Source organism: Emys orbicularis, chromosome 24 (genome assembly GCF_028017835.1).
Source record: "Emys orbicularis isolate rEmyOrb1 chromosome 24, rEmyOrb1.hap1, whole genome shotgun sequence".
Taxonomy (NCBI): domain Eukaryota; kingdom Metazoa; phylum Chordata; order Testudines; family Emydidae; genus Emys; species Emys orbicularis.
The window spans coordinates 1,091,147-1,112,314 of record NC_088706.1 but is presented as its reverse complement, the minus strand read 5'-3'; the positions used below and the strand labels follow the sequence as shown (position 1 = coordinate 1,112,314).

The 21,168-nt window shown below is 48.9% G+C and overlaps 1 protein-coding gene across 1 annotated transcript in view; it reads left to right on the top strand.

Moving 5' to 3' along the window:
* Positions 1–21,168, top strand: part of SPPL2B (signal peptide peptidase like 2B) — a 133,626-nt gene that overhangs the window by 73,807 nt on the left and 38,651 nt on the right. The window contains exons 3-4 of the mRNA XM_065422146.1: positions 11,982–12,164; positions 18,420–18,509. Of these exons, the coding sequence (XP_065278218.1) occupies positions 11,982–12,164; positions 18,420–18,509 (273 nt within the window). The remainder of the gene's footprint in view (positions 1–11,981; positions 12,165–18,419; positions 18,510–21,168) is intronic.

The following is a 21,168-nucleotide window of genomic DNA, read 5'->3' as shown; positions in this document are numbered from 1 at the left end:
GATATTCTATGATTCATTTGAAAGGACTGCTCAGCCTGAGGCGTGGCCCCTGGAGCAGTGGGCCAGCATTCTCCCCCCTTTTTTCTGCGGAGAGGCCCAGAAGGCCTACTTTGATCTGCCCACTGAGGATGCCGCTGACTATTCACGGCTGAGGGCAGAGATCCTAGCACAATCTGGGGTGATGGCAGCAGTACGGGCCCAGAGGTTCCAGGAGTGGAAATACAGGGGGAACAAACCTCCAAGGTCCCAACTATTCGACCTCATACACCTCGCTCGGAAGTGGTTACGGCCCGAGGCATGCAGCCTGGAGGAGATTTTAGAGACTTTGGTCATGGACCATTACATGCGGGGACTGCCGCCAGATCTCTGCAAATGGGTCTGCCAGAACGATCCGTCCACCTACGACGAAATGATCACATTGGTGGAAAGACGGATGACAGCCAGGGAATTAACCCAGCTACCCAAGGAAGGCCCCTCACAAATCAAACACTCGACCCCGACCGTGGAGGGTCGGGTGGCCAAACCCCCAGGAAATCCTAGGTGGAAGAAGAGGGAGGTTGAAAACCAGTCGGGAACCCAGAAGGAAGGGGAAGGCCTGAGTGGGGGGAACCCTGGGACTAAACCCCCTAACCCACGTGATAGGGGAGTGACTAGAAGCAATTATAGGTGTTATGGGTGCGGGGAGTTGGGGAAAATAGCTGCTCAGTGCCCCAATGTCATAGAGCCAATGCAGTGTAACCTAGGGAACGAGGCAGACCCATGCAGCCTACTCAATATTGTAGGGGTCGCAGTCATAAATATACAATGCAGGTAAAGTTGAATGGGGTAGAAACCATGGCACTCGTAGACTCGGGGAGTGCTATCACCCTAATTTTGGATAAATTAGTGAAGCACAGCCAGTTAATGCAGGCCAAGCGTACGGGGGTAACCTGTGTCCATGGGACTGTTAGCTACTACCCCATCATACCAGTAAAAATTGAAATTCAGGGAAATGTCACTGGGTGAAAGCAGGGGTAGTCCCAAACCTCCCATACCCCGTGCTCATAGGTAGAGATTTCCCCGGGTTTGGAAACTTGCTCCCACCGGAGGAATTGGAGGGAGAGGGGCTCCCCGAACTTCAGGAGTCTTCCGCGGCAGAATGTCACCTCCCATTTTTCACGGAAATGTCCCAGGAGCTATTCCCTGTCCCGGGGAAAGGCAGGAAGACCAAAAGAGAAAGAAGGGCGGCCAAGGCCTTGGGTACCCGAATCCTGATACAAGGACAGAGGGTCGCCTGTGTAGGCAGACATACACGGGCAACTGAAGGGGAGGGCCCCGAGACAGAGGAGGGGTCAGAGACCACTTCCAACCCCAACCTCATGGAGCCAGCCGAGAGGGCAGAGACAGATCCCTCAGAGTTTGGGCTGTTAAGCCCAGAGAGAGAGACTTTTGGACGGGACCAGGTGGAAGACCCAAGGTATGAGAACGCCAGGAAGGAGGTGGCTGAGATAGATGCGGTACCCATAGAGGGAAAGGCCCGGGGGCCAGGACCTTATTTTGTGATCAAGAGGAATCTCCTTTACCGGGTCGTGCAAATGCAGGAGCAAGAGGTACACCAGCTCCTAGTCACCCGGAAACTCCAGAAGGCAATATTAAGCCTCGCTCAAAGTCACCTTTTTGGAGGACACTTGGGAGTGGAGAAAACCCAGGCGCGAATCTTATGCAGGTTCTTCTGGCCGGGGGTACATGAAGACCTCCGGCAGTACTGTGCCTCTTGCTCCGAATGTCAACTGCACAGCCCTCGTCCACTTCTAAGAGCTCCTCTGGTACCCCTGCCGATCATCGAAGTTCCGTTCGAGCGGATCGCCATGGATCTTGTGGGGCCGCTAGAGAAAACGACCCCAGGCCACCAGTATGTGCTTGTCATCCTAGACTATGCAACCAGGTACCCAGAAGCTGTCCCCTTACGAAACACAGCTTCCAAGAGCATTGCCAAAGAATTAGTGGCATTCTTTGCCCGGGTAGGGCTACCAAAAGAAATCCTCACAGACCAGGGAACACCATTCATGTCCAAGTTGATGACGGACTTGTGTTCCCTGCTCCATGTCCAGACCCTGCGGACCTCGGTTTACCATCCACAAACCGATGGTCTGGTGGAAAGATTTAACCGAACCCTCAAGGCCATGATAAGAAAGGTGGTAAGCAAGGATGGGAAAGATTGGGACAGCCTACTACCATACCTCATGTTCGCCATCCGTGAGGTCCCCCAAGCTTCCACCGGATTCTCCCCCTTTGAGCTGTTGTATGGACGCAACCCCCGAGGCATCCTGGAAATAGCCAAGGAAATTTGGGAGGAGGAACCCAGTGAGGGGAAGAACATAATAGAACATGTACTACGGATGAGGGACCGGATAGCCCGGGTCACTCCCATAGTGAGGGAGCACCTAGAGAAGGCCCAAGAGGCCCAGAGAACCTACTACAACCGTCAAGCCAAGCTTAGTCAGTTTCAACCCGGTGACCGAGTAATGGTACTGGTACCCACGGCTGAAAGTAAGCTGTTGGCCCAGTAGCAAGGGCCTACGAAATAGTTGAACCTGTAGGGAAAGTAAATTACAAGGTGCGACAACCAGGACGTCGAAAAGTAGAGCAGATATACCACGTCAACCTTCTGAAACCATGGCATGTGCGAGAGGCATGCACAAGTGATTCGAGAAGAGCTGCACCCAGGGAACAAAAATCCTGAACAGGTGAGGGTGTCTCCTGATCTAACGACAGTCCAGAAGAAAGAGGTAACTGAGATGATTGCCCAATATCAAGATGTATTCTCGACAAAGCCGGGTCGCACAACCGGGACATATCGCCACATCACCACAAACCCTGGGGCCAGAGTAACTATGAGGCCCTACCGGGTGCCAGCAGCCAAAAGGGAGGAAATAAAAGCGGAAGTCAGGAAAATGCTGGAGATGGGGATCATCGAAGAATCCCACAGTCAGTGGTCCAGCCCAATAGTGTTGGTGCCCAAACCTGATGGCACCACAAGGTTCTGCAATGACTTCTGTCGACTAAACGAGATATCCCAGTTTGATGCCTACCCTATACCCCTCATAGACGAACTAGTGGACCGTCTGGGGAATGCCCGGTACTTGACAACCTTAGACTTGACAAAGGGGTACTGGCAGATTCACCTAGCCGAAGATGCAAAGGAAAAGACAGCGTTTTCTACACCAGAGGGTCTCTTCCAATATACGGTCCTTCCCTTTGGACTACATGGGGCTCCAGCTACCTTTCAGCGCCTCATGGACAAGTTATTACGCCCCCATACCAGTTATGCTGCGGCCTACTTGGATGACGTGGTGATTCATACCCCAGACTGGGAGACCCACTTGGAAAAAGTGGGGGCGGTCCTTGATACCTTCCGGTGAGCTGGCCTTACGGCGAACCCTGTTAAGTGCGCTGTAGGGTTCACGGAGGCCAAATATCTTGGCTACGTGGTAGGAAAAGGTCTGGTAAAACCCCAACTGAATAAGTTAGAGGCCATCCGAAATTGGCCTCGGCCAAGTCGTAAGAAGCAGGTCCGAGCATTCCTAGGGGTGGTGGGGTATTACCGGCGTTTCATCCCCCATTTTGCTACAAGGGCAAGTCCCCTAACGGACTTAGTGAAGGCCCGTGGTCCTGATCCAGTCAGATGGTCCGATGCAGCAGAGAGGGCATTCGCGGACCTACGGACTGCCCTCTGCAGTAACCCCGTATTGATAGCCCCAGATTTCACCAAGGTCTTCATCCTACAGACAGATGCATCCGAGGTAGGGTTAGGGGCCGTCCTGTCGCAGATGGTTGGGGAGGAGGAACACCCAATTCTCTACCTCAGTAGGAAACTCCTTCCGAGGGAACAAAAATATGCAGTAGTAGAGAGAGAGTGCCTCGCTGTAAAATGGGCCATGGAAACGTTGTGTTATTACCTGCTGGGGCGCAGATTTATCCTTGTGACTGACCATGCCCCTCTTCAATGGATGCAACGGAACAAGGAAAAGAACACAAGGGTAACCAGGTGGTTCTTATCCCTCCAACCTTTCCAGTTCCACACAGAGCACAGATCAGGGAGTCGCCATGGCAATGCCGATGGCTTATCACGCATACATTGTCTGGCGTCCCAAGCTGCCCAAACCCTTGGTGTTGAGCAGGGGGGAGGGATATGTGATAGACCCAGGCCAGTTGGGTACAGCAGAATAGCAGAAGGCAGATATACTGGCCACTGGATTAACAGTTTTCTGTTCCCTGACTGACCAGAGCAGGGGCTGTTCCAGGCTAATGAGAACACCTGACTCCAATTAACCTGCAAAGAGTCAGGTGAGGCCATTAAGCTAATGTGACCACCTGACTCTAATTAAGGCCCTGCTGATACTATAAAAAGGGCTCACTCCAGTCAGGCAGAGGAGAGCCAGGGAGCCAGAGGAGAGGAAGTGCGGCTGAAGGGCTGGTTAATGAAGACACCCTCGAGTTATTGATAAGGGAGCCCTAAGGTAAGGGTGAAGAAGGGAGAAGCAGGAGAGCTGTGGGGAAGTGGCCCAGGGAAATGCAGCAACTCTGGCAGTGAAAGGTTGGCTGCCAACAGCTGCTACCATTAGGGTCCCTGGGCCGGAACCCGGAGTAGAGGGTGGGCCCGGGTTCCCCCCAACCCACCACTACAGGAACACCTCCTGGGAGGGGAAGTCAGACCCCTGTCAGGACAGGAGGCTAAACTGTTCTAAAACAAGCCCCTAGGGACAACAGAGACTGTGGGAGTTCTCTCACCAACCTCCTTGCTGGCCTATGATGAAAAGGGCTCAGTAGACTGTAACCCTGGCCCTAGAGAGAGAAGGGCTACGTGGAGGGTCACAGTGAGCCACTGAGGCTAGCATATACCGCCTAGAAGCGCAGGACCCATGGGGGCAAGGTCAGAGCTCTGCCACGGTGGGCACTAATGGAGCTACAAGATATGACCATGAGCAGATCAGAAGTGACTACAGGGCTATGGGAATGAGGTTGAAGGAGCTGGGAGCACAGGTTGTGTTCTCATTGATCCTTCTGGTCAAGGGTAGGGGTCTAGGCAGAGACTTATACATCCTGGAGGTAAATACATGGGTGCCTGGATAGTGTCTCCAGGAGGACTTTGGCTTCCTCAACCATGGGATCTTGTTCTGAGAAGGTGGTCTGCTGAGATTGGGCCCACCTGTCAAGGAAGGGGAAGAGTATCTTTGGATACAGACTGGCAAGCTTAGTGAGGTGGCCTTTAAACTAGGTTCGATGGGGGCAGGAGACAAAAGCCCACAGGTAAATTCAAAATGTGGAGCCCCGTGGGTGCAGGGTCAGAATCTCTGGGGAACATGGGAAGTCGCAGCATGGACAAAGGAGAGACAAGAGGGAATACAAAGGGGAAATCTAATAAACATCTTAGATGTCTGTGTACTAATGCAAGAAGTATGGAGAATAACAGGAAGAACTAGTGAATAAAAACATCTAGTTGCTGTGTAGAGATACCCATAAAGGTCTGCCATGCTTTAACTCAGTGGCTCTCAATCTTTCCATACTACTGTACCCCTTTCAGGAGTCTGATTTGTCTTGTGTACCCCAAGTTTCACCTCACTTAAAAACTACTTGCTTACAAAATCAGACATAAAAATACAAAAATGTTACAGCACGCTATTAGAACATAACATAAGAACGGTCATACTGGGTCAGACCAAAGGTCCATCTAGCCCAGTATCCTGCCTTCCGACAGTGATCAATGCTAGGTGTTTCAGAGGGAATGAACAGAACAGGTAATCATAAAGTGATCCATCCCGTCGCCCGTTCCCATCTTCTGGCAAACAGAGGTTAGGGAAACCATCCCTGCCCATCCTGGCTAATAGCCATTGATGGACCTATCCTCCATGAATTTATCTAGTTCTTTTCTGAACCCTGTTATAGTCTTGGCCTTCACAACATCCTCAGCAAGGCTGACTGTGCACTGTGTGAAGAAATACTTCCTTTTGTTTGTTTTAAACCTGCTGCTTATTAATTTCACTTGGTGACCCCTAGTTCTTATTGTATGAAAAGGAGTAAATAACACTTCCTTATTTACTTTCTCCACACCAGTCATGATTTTATAGACCTCTATCATATTCCCCCTTGTCGTCTCTTTTCCAAGTTGAAAAGTTCCAGTCTTTTTAATCTCCTCGTATGGAAACATCCAAAACACAGGACTTGGTAGTGATGGGGGACTTCTACTACCCAGAAGTTGTTGGGAAAATAACATAGCAAGGCACAGATTATCTAACAAGTTCTTGGAATGCATTGGAGACAAATTTATATTACAGATGGTGGAGAAAACAACTAGGGGAGAGGCTATTCTGGATTTGATTCTGACAAACAGGGAGGAACTAGCTGAGAATCTGAAAGTGGAAGGCAGCTTGGGTGAAGGTGACCATGAAATGATAGAGTTTGTGGTTCTAAGGAATGGTAGGAGGGAAAACAGCAGAACAAAGACAGTGGACTTCAAGAAGGCAGACTTTAGCAAACTGAGAGAATTGGTAGGTGAGAACCCATGGGAAGCAAGTCTAATGGAAAAAGAGAGTTGGCAGTTTTTTAAAGAGGCATTATTAAGGGCACAAGAGCCTGTGTGTGTAGGAAAGATAGGAAGTATGGCAAGAGGCCACCCTCACTTAAACCAAGAGATCTTCAGTGACCCAAAACTCAAAAAAGAGTCATACAAGAAGTGGAAACTAGGACAAATTATAAAGGATGTATGATGGTGTGCACTCACCTCTCATGAGCGCCTCCTATTGATCAGGTGCGAACCTGCACTCACTCTCTCTTTCTCCCGGTGCCCCCTGTCGGTTGTTAACCTCATCAGGATTTTCAGTGGCTCAGCCCTCTGGCCAAATCTCACACAGTCGAAAGCAGTGATCTTCAAACTGTGAGGCCATCCCCCAGAGCTTCCTCCCTGGCGATCTTTGTCCTCAGCAGTTCTCACTGACCCTGCCCTCCAGCCAGGTCACCTCTCACATTCATTCCCCTTCCAGTGGTAACAAAGTTCAACAAATGGTTGGCCCTCTCTAGGGTCTTCAACCTTGTCCTTGAGCCCTTTAAATTCTAGCCCCTTTCTTGGGCTTCTAAACAACACCACTACTTCAATTGCTTGCTCATACTGATTCCAATTAGTTGTGTGTGCACGCTGTGTGCACAGTGGCCGGAAGGTTTTTCCCCTAGCAGCACTGGTTGGGTCGGCTGTGGAGCCCCCTGGAGTCGCGCCTTCATGGTGCTGCATATAGGGCCCTGCCAACCCGCCACCTCTCCAGTTCCTTCTAACCGCCAGTGACAATCATTGGAATGTTTTGTCTCTTGTCTTCACAAGCGATCCTCTAACATAGTTTCTCTGTAAATAGTTAAAAGATAGTGGGTTTTTTTTTTAAAGTTTTTATAGTTTGTTTAGATATCTGAACTTGGGTTACTGCAGGGGGGGGTTTCTCTTCTCCCCCTACCCCCCATTTCCCCTTCCCTCTCCTGGGCATGCTTGGACCCGGGGGTTTAAACCGTGTGGGGTTTGCCAAAAGCTTATGCCCAAGGGCGACCCACACACGGCTTGTCTAAAGTTCCTGGGGGAGTCCCATTGAACGGACAGGTGTAAAATCTGTAGGAGTTTTTGCCCCCACATGAAAAAAGAAAGGGCCCACAGGCTGAAGCTGCTGCTAATGGAAGCAGCTCTATGCCGTCCGTCCGAGTTGAGCCCCTTGGACACGGCGCCTGGCTCCTCGGCTTTGATGTGCAGCACACTGGCTTCGATCTGGGATGTGACGCCGAGGAAGGACTCTGGGGTCAGAGACCCTCGGCACCAGCACTCCTTGGCACCAAAGTCCACAGCATGGGAGCATTTGCAGCACCGATCTGTCTCCTGTGCCAAGGTAGAAGCATAGGAAGATGGACAGGGAGCCGCGGAATGGGAGCCACCCAAGGGAGGGCGACCTGTGCTGGGCCACGCCTCCCCTCCTGCTCAACAGTTGGCACTGTCGACTCCAGGCCAGCAGCAGGGGCCATTGAGTCTGGTACCACCAGAGGAGACCCGGGTGGAGGATTTGGATCTTCCCTCCACACTGGAGACTTTCGAGGCGGCCCGGGACCTTTATAACCTTGACCAGTCCGCACTCTCCCAATCAGGGTGAGAGTGCACTGGCCCCGAGGCTCCAGGCACCACAGAGGCCACTGCTGCAGTCCAAGGGCAAGCCTGCTATGACTTGGCATTGATCTCCATCTTCCCGGCACCAACAGGTACAGTGCCTCCATGTGATCAGTGATCGGAGTCCTTGGAGTCCGAATCGGAGGCAGACTCCTGTGTGTCCCAGAGGAGCCGGCACCGTAGCTGCCGGCACTCTCAGACTGCGGGGATGACGCAGACCTTCCCCCCGGTGCTGTGGCTGGCTCAATGGCAAGTACCAGCCCAGATCCCGGCACAGTGACCTTTCTGGACCCCGTGGCCTTACCATCAGTCCCAGGGGTCCGTCTCTGGGCGCTCCTTCTCGGTTGCATCAGAGAGAAGGACTGCGTCCAGGGCCAGGGATCTCTCTCGGGCTTCAGCTACTGCTACGACTACTAGCGCCACCACTGGTACCATGTCCGACACCGACAGCAGCACCGGCACTGGCACTGTGCCCGACACTGTGTCTGCCATGGGCACTACAATCAACGCCGCGGAAGGCACCGTGGCCGGCACCACGACCGGCACCGAGAGGACAACGATTTGGGGGTGGAGCCGCAGCAGTTAGAAGAGCCAGATGGGCAGGAGGGACCCTCCCTGGTTCGGGGTTCCTCATCATTGTCATCAGACGAGGCGGTGGCAGGAGTGTCCTCAGGGCCTCCCACTCCCGACAGCAGGGCCCACCTTGAACTCTTGAGGTGTGTCACTCAGAATCTTGGAATAAAGATGGAAGAGGTCACCGAGATGTCAGACCCAATGGTGGACATTTTATCCCCAGCAGGGCCCACCAGGGTGGTGTGACGTTGCACTGCATAATGTTCTATGGAAATACGCTTATGAGTGTGAATATAAGGTAACTGGAATATGCTTTATGCAAAAGGTCTCTTGTAAGGTATCATTACAAAGCTTATAATCTACTGAGTGTGTTCATCCTATTTGTATGTATGTGTATATCATTCTTGTATCTGAAGCTAGAAATATGAAGTATAACTCTGAAGTCCTATTGTAATTATGCAAAGTGTGGGCCATTAATGGTGGTTTGGAAGCTTGATGGCTCCCATTGACTAGGACAATTGGTTGTAAATGGCTCTGTTTATTTGCAAACCTCCCTGGGTACTTGCGGGCCAGCCCTGGAAGAATGAAGTCTCACAGGACATGTGACCATGTCACAGGTTACCGGAATCCATCTTAAACTGGTGTTTTTCCATTTAGAAGGAAGGGTGGGGATCCAGAGAGACAAAGGGTTCCCGCCTTGGGCCACAGCTATAAAAGGGGGTGGAACAGAACAAAGGGGGCTGCCAGTCATGAAAAATCCCCTAGTTACCACCTAAGCTGGAACTAACAAGGACTGTACCAGGGGAAAGGATTGGGCCCAGACTAGGAAGAAGTCTAGTCTGTGAAAGAAGCTTATTGCAACATCTTTGAGGGTGAGATTTACCTGTATTCAGTTTCTTAATGTATTATGCTTAGACTTGCATGTTTTGTTTTATTTTGCTTGGTAACTTATTTTGTTCTGTCTGTTATTACTTAAATCCTACTTTTTATACTAAATAAAATCACTTTTGTTTAGTAGCAAACCCAGAGTAAGTGATTAATACCTGGGGGAGCAAACAGCTGTGCATATCTCTCTATCAGTATTCTAGAGGGCGGACAATTCATGAGTTTACCCTGCATAAGCTTTATACAGAGTAAAACAGATTTATTTGGGGTTTGGATCCCATTGAAAACTGGGTGCTGGAGATAGGTAACCTGCCAAGTGGTTTTCAGTTAAAGCCTGCAGCTTTGGGGGCGTGGTTCAGATCTTGGTCTGTGTTGCAGCTGGCTAGCGTGTCTGACTCAACAAGGCAGGGCTCTGGAATCCCGAGCCATTAGGGAAAATGGGCTCACAGGTAATTTCAGCACATCAGGTGACAGTACCAAGGGGCTCTCTGTGACCAAACCCGTCACAGCTGGCTCTTCCCGATTAAAACTATTCAGGAGAACACAAAGACCCTCTGGCAAATGCCGGCCTCTCGGGTCCCTACAGCTAACGGTGTCAAGAGGAAATACTTTGTGCCCTCCAAGGACTACGAATATTTGTTCACTCCCCACTCCCACCAGACTCGGTGGTGGTTGCGGCTGTTAATGAGAGGGAGAGGCAAGGCAGCAGGAGTCTACCCCTTGAGCTAGTGACACAAAGAAACTGGACCTCTTCGGGAGGAAGATATACTCCACCAGAGGGCTCCAGCTTTGAATTGCAAACCAGCAGGCGATCCTGAGCCGATATAACTTTAAATCATGGGATGCAATGTCCAAATTCTTGGACCTTGTCCCACTGGACTCTAAGTCTGAATTCTCAGCTCTGGTGGATGAGGACTCAGTGTACTCTGCAACGCGAGCCATGTCCTCAGGCATCACAATGTGCCGTTGCTCCTGGCTGCAGGCCTCGGGCCTCCCCGGGGAGGTACAACAGACAATCCAGGATCTCCTATTTGAGGGCACTACACTATTCTCAGAAAAGACTGACTTGAGTCTCCAAAGCTTAAAAGACTCCCGAGCCACTCTGAAATCACTGGGGCTGCACACTCCTGCCACCCAGCATAGACAATTTTAGGCCTCAGCCCATGTCACGACCGTACCAAGGGCAGTCTTGACAGGACCAGAATCACAGGCGACCCAGAAACCAAAACCGCCATCGCCCTAAGCAGACATTTTTGAGGATGCGTCCAAAGGCAACATAACAACCTGTCAACCGGATCCTTCTTTCCCCTTTTCAGCACATCTATCCGATTTCTACCAGGCGTGGTCCCAAATCACCTCAGACCGTTGGGTCCTTCACACGGTAGAAATTAGTTTTTATCCACCCTGAATTACAGGGAAAGTCTTGCTCAGGCCTTGAATCCCTGGGATGGACCTTCAGTACAGATGCAATCATTGGATAATTTAGCTTCTTAGCTCTCAAAAGTCTGTACTGAGAATGTGCAGACTGAGATTTTTCAAAAGTTTACAACTTGTCCAAGTTTGGGCAAATTTGCATGGGAATGGCAAACAGCACAATGCTGACACCAGGCCGACTCCTTCCCCCTTGCAAAATGTCAGTTCCCTGCATCAAGCATGGTATTGCTAAGGTTTCTCAATAAAACAATTGTATGATTCTTTTTTTTAACATTGGCAAAACATTTCTCCCCAGTCTTGTTCTTGGAAACAGCTGAACTATTTTAACTGTAACTTTCCAAAAAAAAAATTCAGCCTGGGGCAGATGCTCACTTTGGAAAATTTCAGACCAAATTGTTAAAGATTGGCAAAGCTATAAGCAACTGAAAATAGGGTCTTATAATATTAAGTGTTGGGCAATGTTAACTATAGGTGGTGCTAATAGTACTGTCTATAATACAAGATAAGATGGGCAGCATGTCAGAGTTCATGCTACTGTGAGAACTCTGACTTTCGTTTCCTGACTTGAATGTTCAAAGTAACCTTGACATCATTCTAATACAGGTGCTCCCCAACTTTTTAGTTTAGGGAACTTTTTCTGTAAGTGCGGATTTGCGTAATCCCGGGGGGGCGTCTGTATAAGTGTTGTGTTTTACTACAATTTAAATTCAGATATTTGTGCCTGTTCCTTAGATCCTGGAGTTGTGTGGGGGAGGAAGGAGTGGTGGTGGGGTGAATTGTTTGTTTGTATGTTTGTTTTGTACATGGCAATTCTTGCTTAATATAAAGAAATTAAGAGTGATATTTTTTCCTATAGTTTCTGCTCTTGGTTTTTCAACTACTGATTCTTACTTTTCAACTAATGTTTCTTCCTCTGCAGTCCCTCTTGCAGCTTCAGGATCAAACAGCGTCTGTCTTGTGTTCTCCTTCTGATGTACCAGATGGGGGATTTCATAACAGAATCCCTATGGTGATGCGGGGGAACTGCACCTTCTATGAGAAAGTCAGGCTTGCTCAGATCAATGGAGCCCGGGGGTTACTGATAGTCAGTAGAGAGAAACTGGTGAGTATATTCCTAATTATTGTCTGCAGTACTGATGTATCTCTGATGTTAGTCTTGGTTATAAAACTTTATTTTTCATCTAGACTTTATTCTTGATAAGCTGCATTGTCTCAGTGCTTCCCAGAGTTGCTATTTTTAGCTTATTTACGTTTGGGTTTTCTGACCTGGCAAGTTTCTTCCTAGAATTAATGTCTCTCTGTGGGCATGTGATGACTCAGCCTGCAGTATTTTGGACCTGTACGAGGGGCTGTGAAGCTGCATATAAAGTTACTCATGTTCTTAGCCAACAGAAAAATATATGTTCACTCCTGATATACTGCCTGTATAATTGCTATTTTGTGAGTAATTTTGTTAAATTTTTCTATTTGTGGCATTTAATATTTATTAATTAAGCCAGAGGTTTTACTCACACAAGTCCCATTGGGAACCATCACGACTTGTGTATATATAATGCCCCTGCGTGAAGTCTTGTCTATCATTAAACACTTGGCTAAAACAGTGAAACCAGCTCCTTGGACCTCAACAAAATATTAGTTCTGTGTTGTGACTTATCATTCAAAAGATTAATTCAATGAAATATGCAGCAGTATGGCCTCTGTTTAATGAAATCTGAGAGTCAGCGCTGGAAATACATGTCTCTCATAGAATCATATGCCAGACGTGGAGCAGATGTTGCATGAAGATTGGTGGTTCTTCGAGTGCTTGCTCATGTCAATTCCAATTAGGTATGTGCGCGCCGCATGCAGTCACCAGAAGGTTTTTCCCCTAGCAGTACTCATTGTGTTGGTTATGGAGCCCTCTGGAGTCGTGCATTCATGGCACCGCATATAGGGCGCTGCCGACCCACCACCTCTCCAGTTCCTTCTTACCACCAGTGACAGTCGTTGGAGCGTTTCTTCTGTCGTCCAAACATGCAATCCTCTAGCTTGCTTGTTGTACATATATTTCTGTAAATAGTTAAAAATAGTTTTTCGATATTAGTTTAGACTAGTTGAACCCTTGTTACCAGGGGTTTTCCCCCCGTTTCCCTTCCCTCTCCCTGGGCTGGGGTATGCCTCGGTCCCAGGGATTTAAATCATGTGGGGCCTGCCAGAAGCCGATGCCAAAGGGCGACTTACACATCGCTTGTCTGAAGTGCCTGGGAGAGTCCCATCAAACGGACAGGTGCAAAATTTGTAAGAATTTCCACTCCGGAACCAAGAAGGAAAGGGACCACAGGCTGAAGCTGCTGCTGATGGAAGCAGCTCTGTGGCCACAGCCAGAATCAAGCCCCATGGACACGGCACTGGGCTCGTTGGCATTGGTGTGCAGCGCACCTGCTCCAATCCAGGATGCGGCACCGAGGGAAGGACGCTGGGGTCAGACACCCTCGGCACTGGCACTCCCCGACACCGAAGACTGCTTCCCGGGTGGAATCGCAGCACTGCTCTCAGTCACCTGTGCCACAAAAGAAGATGGACAGGGCACTCCCCCTCTCGAGCGTCAGAGCGTGAGCCACCTAAAGGAGTGTGACCTGTGCCAGGCCACTCCTCCCACATGCACAGCAGCTGGCACAGTCGATTCCGGGCCCACAGCGGGGCCTGTCAAGTCTGGTGCCTCTTGAGGAGGGCCAAGTGGAGGACGTAGACCTTCCCTCCATGCTGGAGACCTTCGAGGCGGACAGGGATCTCATAGCCCTGACGGGTCTGCACTCTCCTGACCAATGTGAGAGGGCACCGGTCCCGAAGCCTCCAGCACTGGTGCAGTCCAGGGGGAAACCAGCAATGACGCGGCACTGCTCTCCATCTCCCCAGCACTGACGGGCACGGCCCCATCTTGGTCACCATGTTTGAACTCCTCGGAGTCCAATTCTGAGGCAGGCTCCTATGTGTCCCGAAGGAGCCGGCACAGGAGTTGGCGAAACTCTGACTGCGAATATGGTACAGATTTTCCCTCCGGTGCCATGGCCAGTGCAATGGCAGGTGCCAGCGCAAAGGCTGGCGCAGTGGCCTTTTTGGACCCCATGGGCGTACCATCAGTCGCAGGGGTCCATCTCCAGGCACTCCTTGGTTGCATCTGAGGGAAGGGCTGTGTCCAGGACTAGGGACCCCTCACGGGCATTGGCTACCGCTTCCACTGCAGCGCTGCCACCGGCACCACGCCTGGCACCGCCACAACGGTCAGTGCCACAGAGGGCACAGTGGCCAGCGCTGCGATGGGCGCAGCAGCAGACAACAGAGGCTGCTTTGCGGAGCCAGACGGGCAGGAGGGACCCTCCCTGGCATGGGCCTGCTTATCTTTTTCACCCAACGAGATGGTGGCAGGAACCTCCTCGGGCCCTCCCCCATTGGACAGCAGAGCCCACCTGCAACTCTTGAGGCAGGTGGCTCAGAATCTGGGCATCCAGATAGAGGAGGTCACCAAAGTGTCGGACCCGGTGGTGCACACCAGGGTGGCACTTCCCCCGAACTTTGTGGCAAACTCCTACCTCTCTGACTCCCACGGTGAAGGGCGTCAAAAGAAAATATTTTATGCCCTTCAAGGGTTACAAATACCTATTTTCTCATCCCCCGCCAGACTCAGTGGTGGCGGCGGTGGTTAACACGAGGGAGAGGCAAGGGCAGCAGGAGTCTACTCCTCGAGCTAAGGACTGGAAGACTCTGGATCTCTTCAGGAGGAAGATATACTCCAGCAGAGGGCTCCAGCTTTGCATCACAAATCAGCAGGCAATCCTTAGCCACTACAATTTTAAATCGTGGGATGCAATGTCCAAATTTTCGGACCTTTTCCCGGTGGGTTCCAAGTCCGAATTTTTGGCCCTGGTGGATGAGGGTAAGGCTGTGGCCAGGACATCACTGCAGGCCGCACTGAACTCAGCAGACTTGGCCACTCGCACCATGGTGCAACACGCGAGGCTCAGACTCGCACCTCTCCAGGCTTGGCTAGCATCCGTGTATCGACCGAGCAGACACAGCCTAGATGGTAGTCACACTTCCCTGTGGGTTCTCGAGTCTCTTCAGTGATGTCTCGACCCCCAAATGGTATGTGCAGGGGTCGCCTTCTCCAAACCACACCCCTCGTTGTGTCTGGTCACCGACCATTTGGCAATGAGGTGGGGAGCGCACCACAGAGAGCACAGATTTCAGGGCCTCTGGTCTCCAGAGAAACTGTTGCTTCACATCAATGTCAGGGAGCTGAGAGCAGTTCGTCTGCTGTGTCAGACTTTTCGGCCTCATCTGGAGGGCAGATGCATATCAGTCCTGATGGACAATACAACAGTGATGTTTTAGATCAACAGACAGGGAGAGCACACTCCTCTCCCCTATGTCAGGAAGCCCTCAAGCTCTGGGAGTTCTGCATAGGACGCTTCCAAGAGTATTGAATGTGCTATCTCCCCAGGTCTCAGAACGACCTAGCAGACCATCTCAGCAGATCTTTTCACAATCAAGAGTGGTCCATTCGCCCGGACATAATAAGCAATATCTTCCAACGATGGGGAGTTTCCCCAGATCTGTCTGTTCGCCACAAGGGGCAACAGGAAGTGCCTGCAATTCTGCTCCTTTCTGAATCACTGCCTGGGCTTGTTGGCAGACTCGTTTCTTCTTCCATGGAAAGATCACCTCTTCTACACATTCCCTCTTATTCCACTCGTTCACAAGGTCCTCCTCAAAATCCACAGGGACAGAGCCTCGGTGATCCTGGTAGCACCAGCCTGTCCATGTCAGCATTGATACACCATGCTACTGGAGCTATCAGTAGATACTCCAATCACTCTGTCATTAGTTCCAGACATCACTCAACATCACGTCCGGCTCCAGCATCCCAAATTCGAGTCTCTCCACCTCATGGCTTGGAAGCTGCGTGGTTGAATCCACTGGAGCTCTCATGCTCAGACCCCGTGAGGGAGGTTCTTCTGGGCAGCAGAAAACCATCGACCAGGACTACCTACTTAGCCAAGTGGAAGAGATTCTCGATTTGGTGTTCGCAGAGCCGTATCCCTCCAACACAATCTCCCATTTCCTTTATCGTGGACTACCTGCTAAAGTCATCAGAAAGCTTGTCACATTCGTCAGTAAAGGTTCACCTGGCCGCCATCTCAGCTTTCCACCCAGGAGAGGTGGGCCACTCCGTCTTCGCTAGCCCGATAGTGCAACGTTTTCTTAAAGGACTAGACAGGCTATATCCTCAAATCCATTGGCCAACCCCGGCTTGGGACCTTAACCTGGTGCTTTCGTGGCTGATGGGGCCTCTGTTTGAGCTCTTAGCGACATGCTCGCTGCTCTGTCTTATAAAGTGGCTTTCTTAGTCACAATAACTTCAGCCAGGAGGGTGTCTGAGCTGAAAGCCCTCACATCTCACCCTCCCTATACCATCTTTTACAAGGACAAGGTGCAGCTTCGGCCTCACCCATCGTTCCTCCCGAAGGTGGTCTCAAATTTCCATGCCAGCCAAGACATATTTCTTCCAGTCTTTTTCCTGAAGCCAACAGTCCCAAACAGAGGCTTCACTAACTAGATGTTTGGTGGGCATTGGCTTTTTATATTAAACAAACAAAGCCGTTCCACAAGTTGAAGCAGCTGTTTGTCGTGGAGGCGGACAGGGTGAAGGGTCTCCCGGTATCCTCCCAAAGGATATCATCATGGATCATGTCCTGTATCCGGGCATGCTATGACCTGGCAAAGGTCCCTGCCTCTGCACTGATGGTGCATTTCACCAGAGCGCAGGCTTCCTCGGCGGCCTTCCTGGCCCAGGTCCTGATCCAGGAGATCTGTAGAGCGGCAACGTGGTCCTCGGTTCACACCTTCACTTCCCATTATGCTATCACCCATCATGCCAGGAATGATGCAACATTCGGCAGAGCAGTGCTTCAATCAGCGATTCCATGAACTCCGACCCCACCTCCTAGGTAAGGCTTGGGAGTCACCTAATTGGAATCGACATGAGCAAGCACTCGAAGGAAAAACGGTTACCTACCTTTCGTAACTGTTGTTCTTCGAAATGTTTGCTCATGTCCATTCCAAACCCACCTGCCTTCCCCTCTGTCAGAGTAATACAGCAAGAAGGAACTGGAAAGGTGGTGGGTCGGCAGGGCCCTATATGCAGCGCCATGAAGGCGCGACTCCAGGGGGCTCCACAGCCGACCCAACGGGGACTGCTAGGGGAAAAACCTTCCAGTGACTGTGCACTTGGCATGCACACACCTAATTGGAATGGACTTAAGCAACACATCACAAAGAGCAACGGTTATGAAAGTTAGATAACTATTTTTTGTTGCCTTTTTCTGCTATGCCCTTTAGGTGCTGATATCTGTCTGGTTGCAGACCTATTGGAGTGTGACATTTTGTTAGGGATGCCTTGACATCTTTTTTCAGGTTTATGAGTTAAACTATAAAAACAAATCCTTTTAATATTGGATATGACTAGAGAATGGCATCACAATGTGGACATGAATCCAGGGTAGTTGTCCCTTGTGTCATCAGAAAGTTAAATTGAATCTTACATCACCATGCAAAATTTCTTGGAGCTTAATGCTATCCTTTTGGGGAAATGCTGATACACATTTTTATTGTTTAAAGCAATATGTTAACCTGAGTGCTGGGTCTTAAAATCTCACTATAAAATGTCATTTTGGAAATATATTTTGCATTTCCAGTCAAATAAACATTTATTGTTTTCAGAGGCCTTTGTGAGACATGGCTGTTCGTAAACTTGCCCAAGCAAATTTAATAATGAAGGATTAATCAGCTCTATAGTTGATTTGGGGAGCGGGGGGGCTGTAGGTGCTATTGTAAGATAAATAACGTTATTCTTTGATAGACAGATAACGATTTGCAAGTCTTTGTAATGGATCTTTTCTGCTCTGGTAAATATATTGTGATACTAAGGTCAGGATGTAGCCATCTTTTGCATACATAAAACAGCACATGATCCTAAATTGTATTATTTGTATCTACTATGAGGGAAAGGTTTATTAATCTGCTTCTCCTGCCTATGCAGAATGGATGTTGGTTTGAGATGCTGATGACTCATACACAGACTGAAGGACACTAGAACAGATTCACATTATTATGGACAGTAAAGTGGCCTCTTGTAACTTTTACTGTTGTTTTGTGTTAGTCATTCAATTTATTTTCTGCATAATCCTCATTTTGTTATAATCCCAAATGTTAATATGTCTTGTTCCTTTCAAAAACTTTTCAAATGATTAGAAATAGACCTTTATCTCTACTAAAGAAATACAGCCAGCTCTACAAAGACTTCTGTTCTGACTTTCAGGCTCCCCCAAAAGGTAACGGGAGTCAATATGAAGAGATTGATATTCCTGTGGCTTTGCTTAGCTACACTGACATGTTAGATATTGGAAAGGTAAGCACAATTTATATGGAATAATTTCACTTATACCATCTGAAGCATGTCTTGCCACAGCAGTGTGTTTGCAGTGCATTTTAGAAGCTTTTTAAGACGGGCACTTTTCTCAATGAGTGAATGGTTACTGTAAGCATATTTTTTCTGTCTTAAGTATACACAAAAATGAAATTCTCTACAGAGAGGCTTACGGTGTAATGAGATGGTGTGATTTAGAATGCTTTGGTGCTTGACACAAATACCATGAATAAGTAAAACCATCACCTTGTTCTCAAATATTTTTAATAAGGTTTTGAGTCTACGGGCTTATCTACACGGGAGATTAGTCCACGCTAAGTCGAGGTACTCTGGTATGAAAATACCTGCATACACACAATGTAATTCATTAGTGTGCCCCAACTCTGCATTTATTGCAAACTCTGTACTCCTCTTTCAAAGTGTGCTAAGTTTGATACAAGTTGAGTTAGTGTGGTCAGTTCATGTGCACACAATGCTGCTGCACACTACTTTGGCAGTCCTCCAACTGCTGTCTCACCCTGTTTTCCGGGCATCCGTTACTGACCTGTGTGTTTACCTGTGTGCCCTCCACTGCTCTGGGGTCAAGTTGACTGGATGTCCCCTCCCCCTAACTAAAATTTGGCATGTGCCAGAATTGGTCCATTTGCTCCTTGATTCCTATATATTGGCACTGCAGCAATATCATTCCAGCAGCCTTTACAATATGCCTCAAGCAGCCGCTTGGAGCCATACTGAGACCCTAGATCTCCTCACCATCTGGGGAAAAGTATTGGTGGAGCAGCTTCTTGGGGCAGCCAATAGAATAAAGATGTGTTTGTGGACATTGCTGGTCAGAGGTCTGCAAGTGGTCACAATTGGATTGCTGACCAGTGCCAGATAAAGAGCCAGAAGCTTATGCTAAAACCAGGGATGCTAGGAAACAGACTGGCCATGGAAATATAACCTGTCCATTTTTTGAGGAGCTGCACAGGATTTTGAGTAGTTGCACCACTACTGAACCCAAGGAAGCTGTGGACCCTGCATTTCCCTCTCCCATGGATAAGCAGCACGAGTCATCAGAGGAGGAGAATGAGGAGGGCAGTGAAGAGCTCTCTCTGGAAAGCCAGAATCTCTTTAGAACTTAATCCTGAGAGTGAGCATGTAGAAGCCATCCTGATTCTCAGCAGGAAACCCAGCCCGGGACTCAGGAGGCAGAGTGTTATGCTTATAAGAAGCACACAGGATCTTTTTCAGGGGAAAAGGTAATAAGCCGCGTTTATTGAAGATACAACAATTAGCATATGCATTCAATCACACCACACACACACACTGTCCTGCCATTCGATGTTATAGTTACCAGTCCAGAGTCTGGATCAACCTAGTGGCCAGCTAGGTTGATCACCGATAGGGAGAAGCCGGGTTCCGTCAGTCACGACACGATGCTCCAGGGAAGTCTGGGCAGTACGAACCCAAAGTCTCATGGCAAGGCACCCTGTTTATATAGTGATTTTCCTTCATTTGGACCAATGAGTTTTGCACTGTCATGCTGTAATCAATTGTTGTTTGACGAGTGCTTGTTTTCTTAAATTGTCCTTCTCATCCTTTATCTTGTTCTTTCATCAAGACTCTCAGGGAGTTACCCCTGGTTTTGATCACAGCTATCTTGTCCCCATTGATAGGTACCTGTCTCATCTTTAGAGTCGTCAATCTGCCCTCCTCTGACATTTCAATAGGGGCATGTTGCAGCCTCTTGGCTCCTTTCCATCTGTCTCCAGTTCCTCCCTAGACCATCTGGTTCAGCGATGGCCTTCACACTTATCTCTTAACACACATTCCTCATTCACACACAAAACAAAATTAATTTACACAGAACATTTTGAACAGGAACATCAAGTTGCAATGCAAAAGAAAACAATCGTGGCATTCTTTTACTTATTTTAAAATGCTAAACCTACAACAAATTGGTGACCCTGAAAGGTCTGTCACTGCCTTGAAATCAGCACAGACACAAATTCTGGTTGATATATCTCTACCAATGGCCCATTAGGCCATTCCTTTCTGCTATTCAAAAAGGGTGGCTGGCAGGACATGATCAAATCATACACCAATACATTTAATACATGCTACATTATTATTCTTTAGTCTTCATTCTAAATTATATAAAATACAAATATAAAATCCTACTACTACAAGACATGCGTCTGACGAAATGGGTATTCACCCATGAAAGCTTATGCTCAAATACATCTGTTAGTCTTTAAGGTGCCACAGTACTCTTTTTGTTGCTGTTTACTACTACGAGAGCCTCTCAAGGGAATCTTGGTATATATCTGCCTTTACAATTTATTATTGCACTGTACTTGTCATGGAGATAAGGGTAACAGAAAATCCCTCCTGGGAAGCTGTACTAAATCACTTTACCTATAAGGGGTTAAGAAGCTCAAATAACCTAGTTGGCACCTGACCAGAAGGGCCAATGTGTTAGGGTTCCCTCCCCACTCTGAACTCTGAGGTACAGATGTGGGGACCCGCATGAAAACCCCCCTCAGCTTATATTCTACCAGTTTAGGTTAAAAACTTCCCCAAGGCACAAATTCCTTTCCTTGTCCTTGGATGGTATTGCTGCCACCACCAAGTCATTTAAACAAAAATTCAGGGCAAG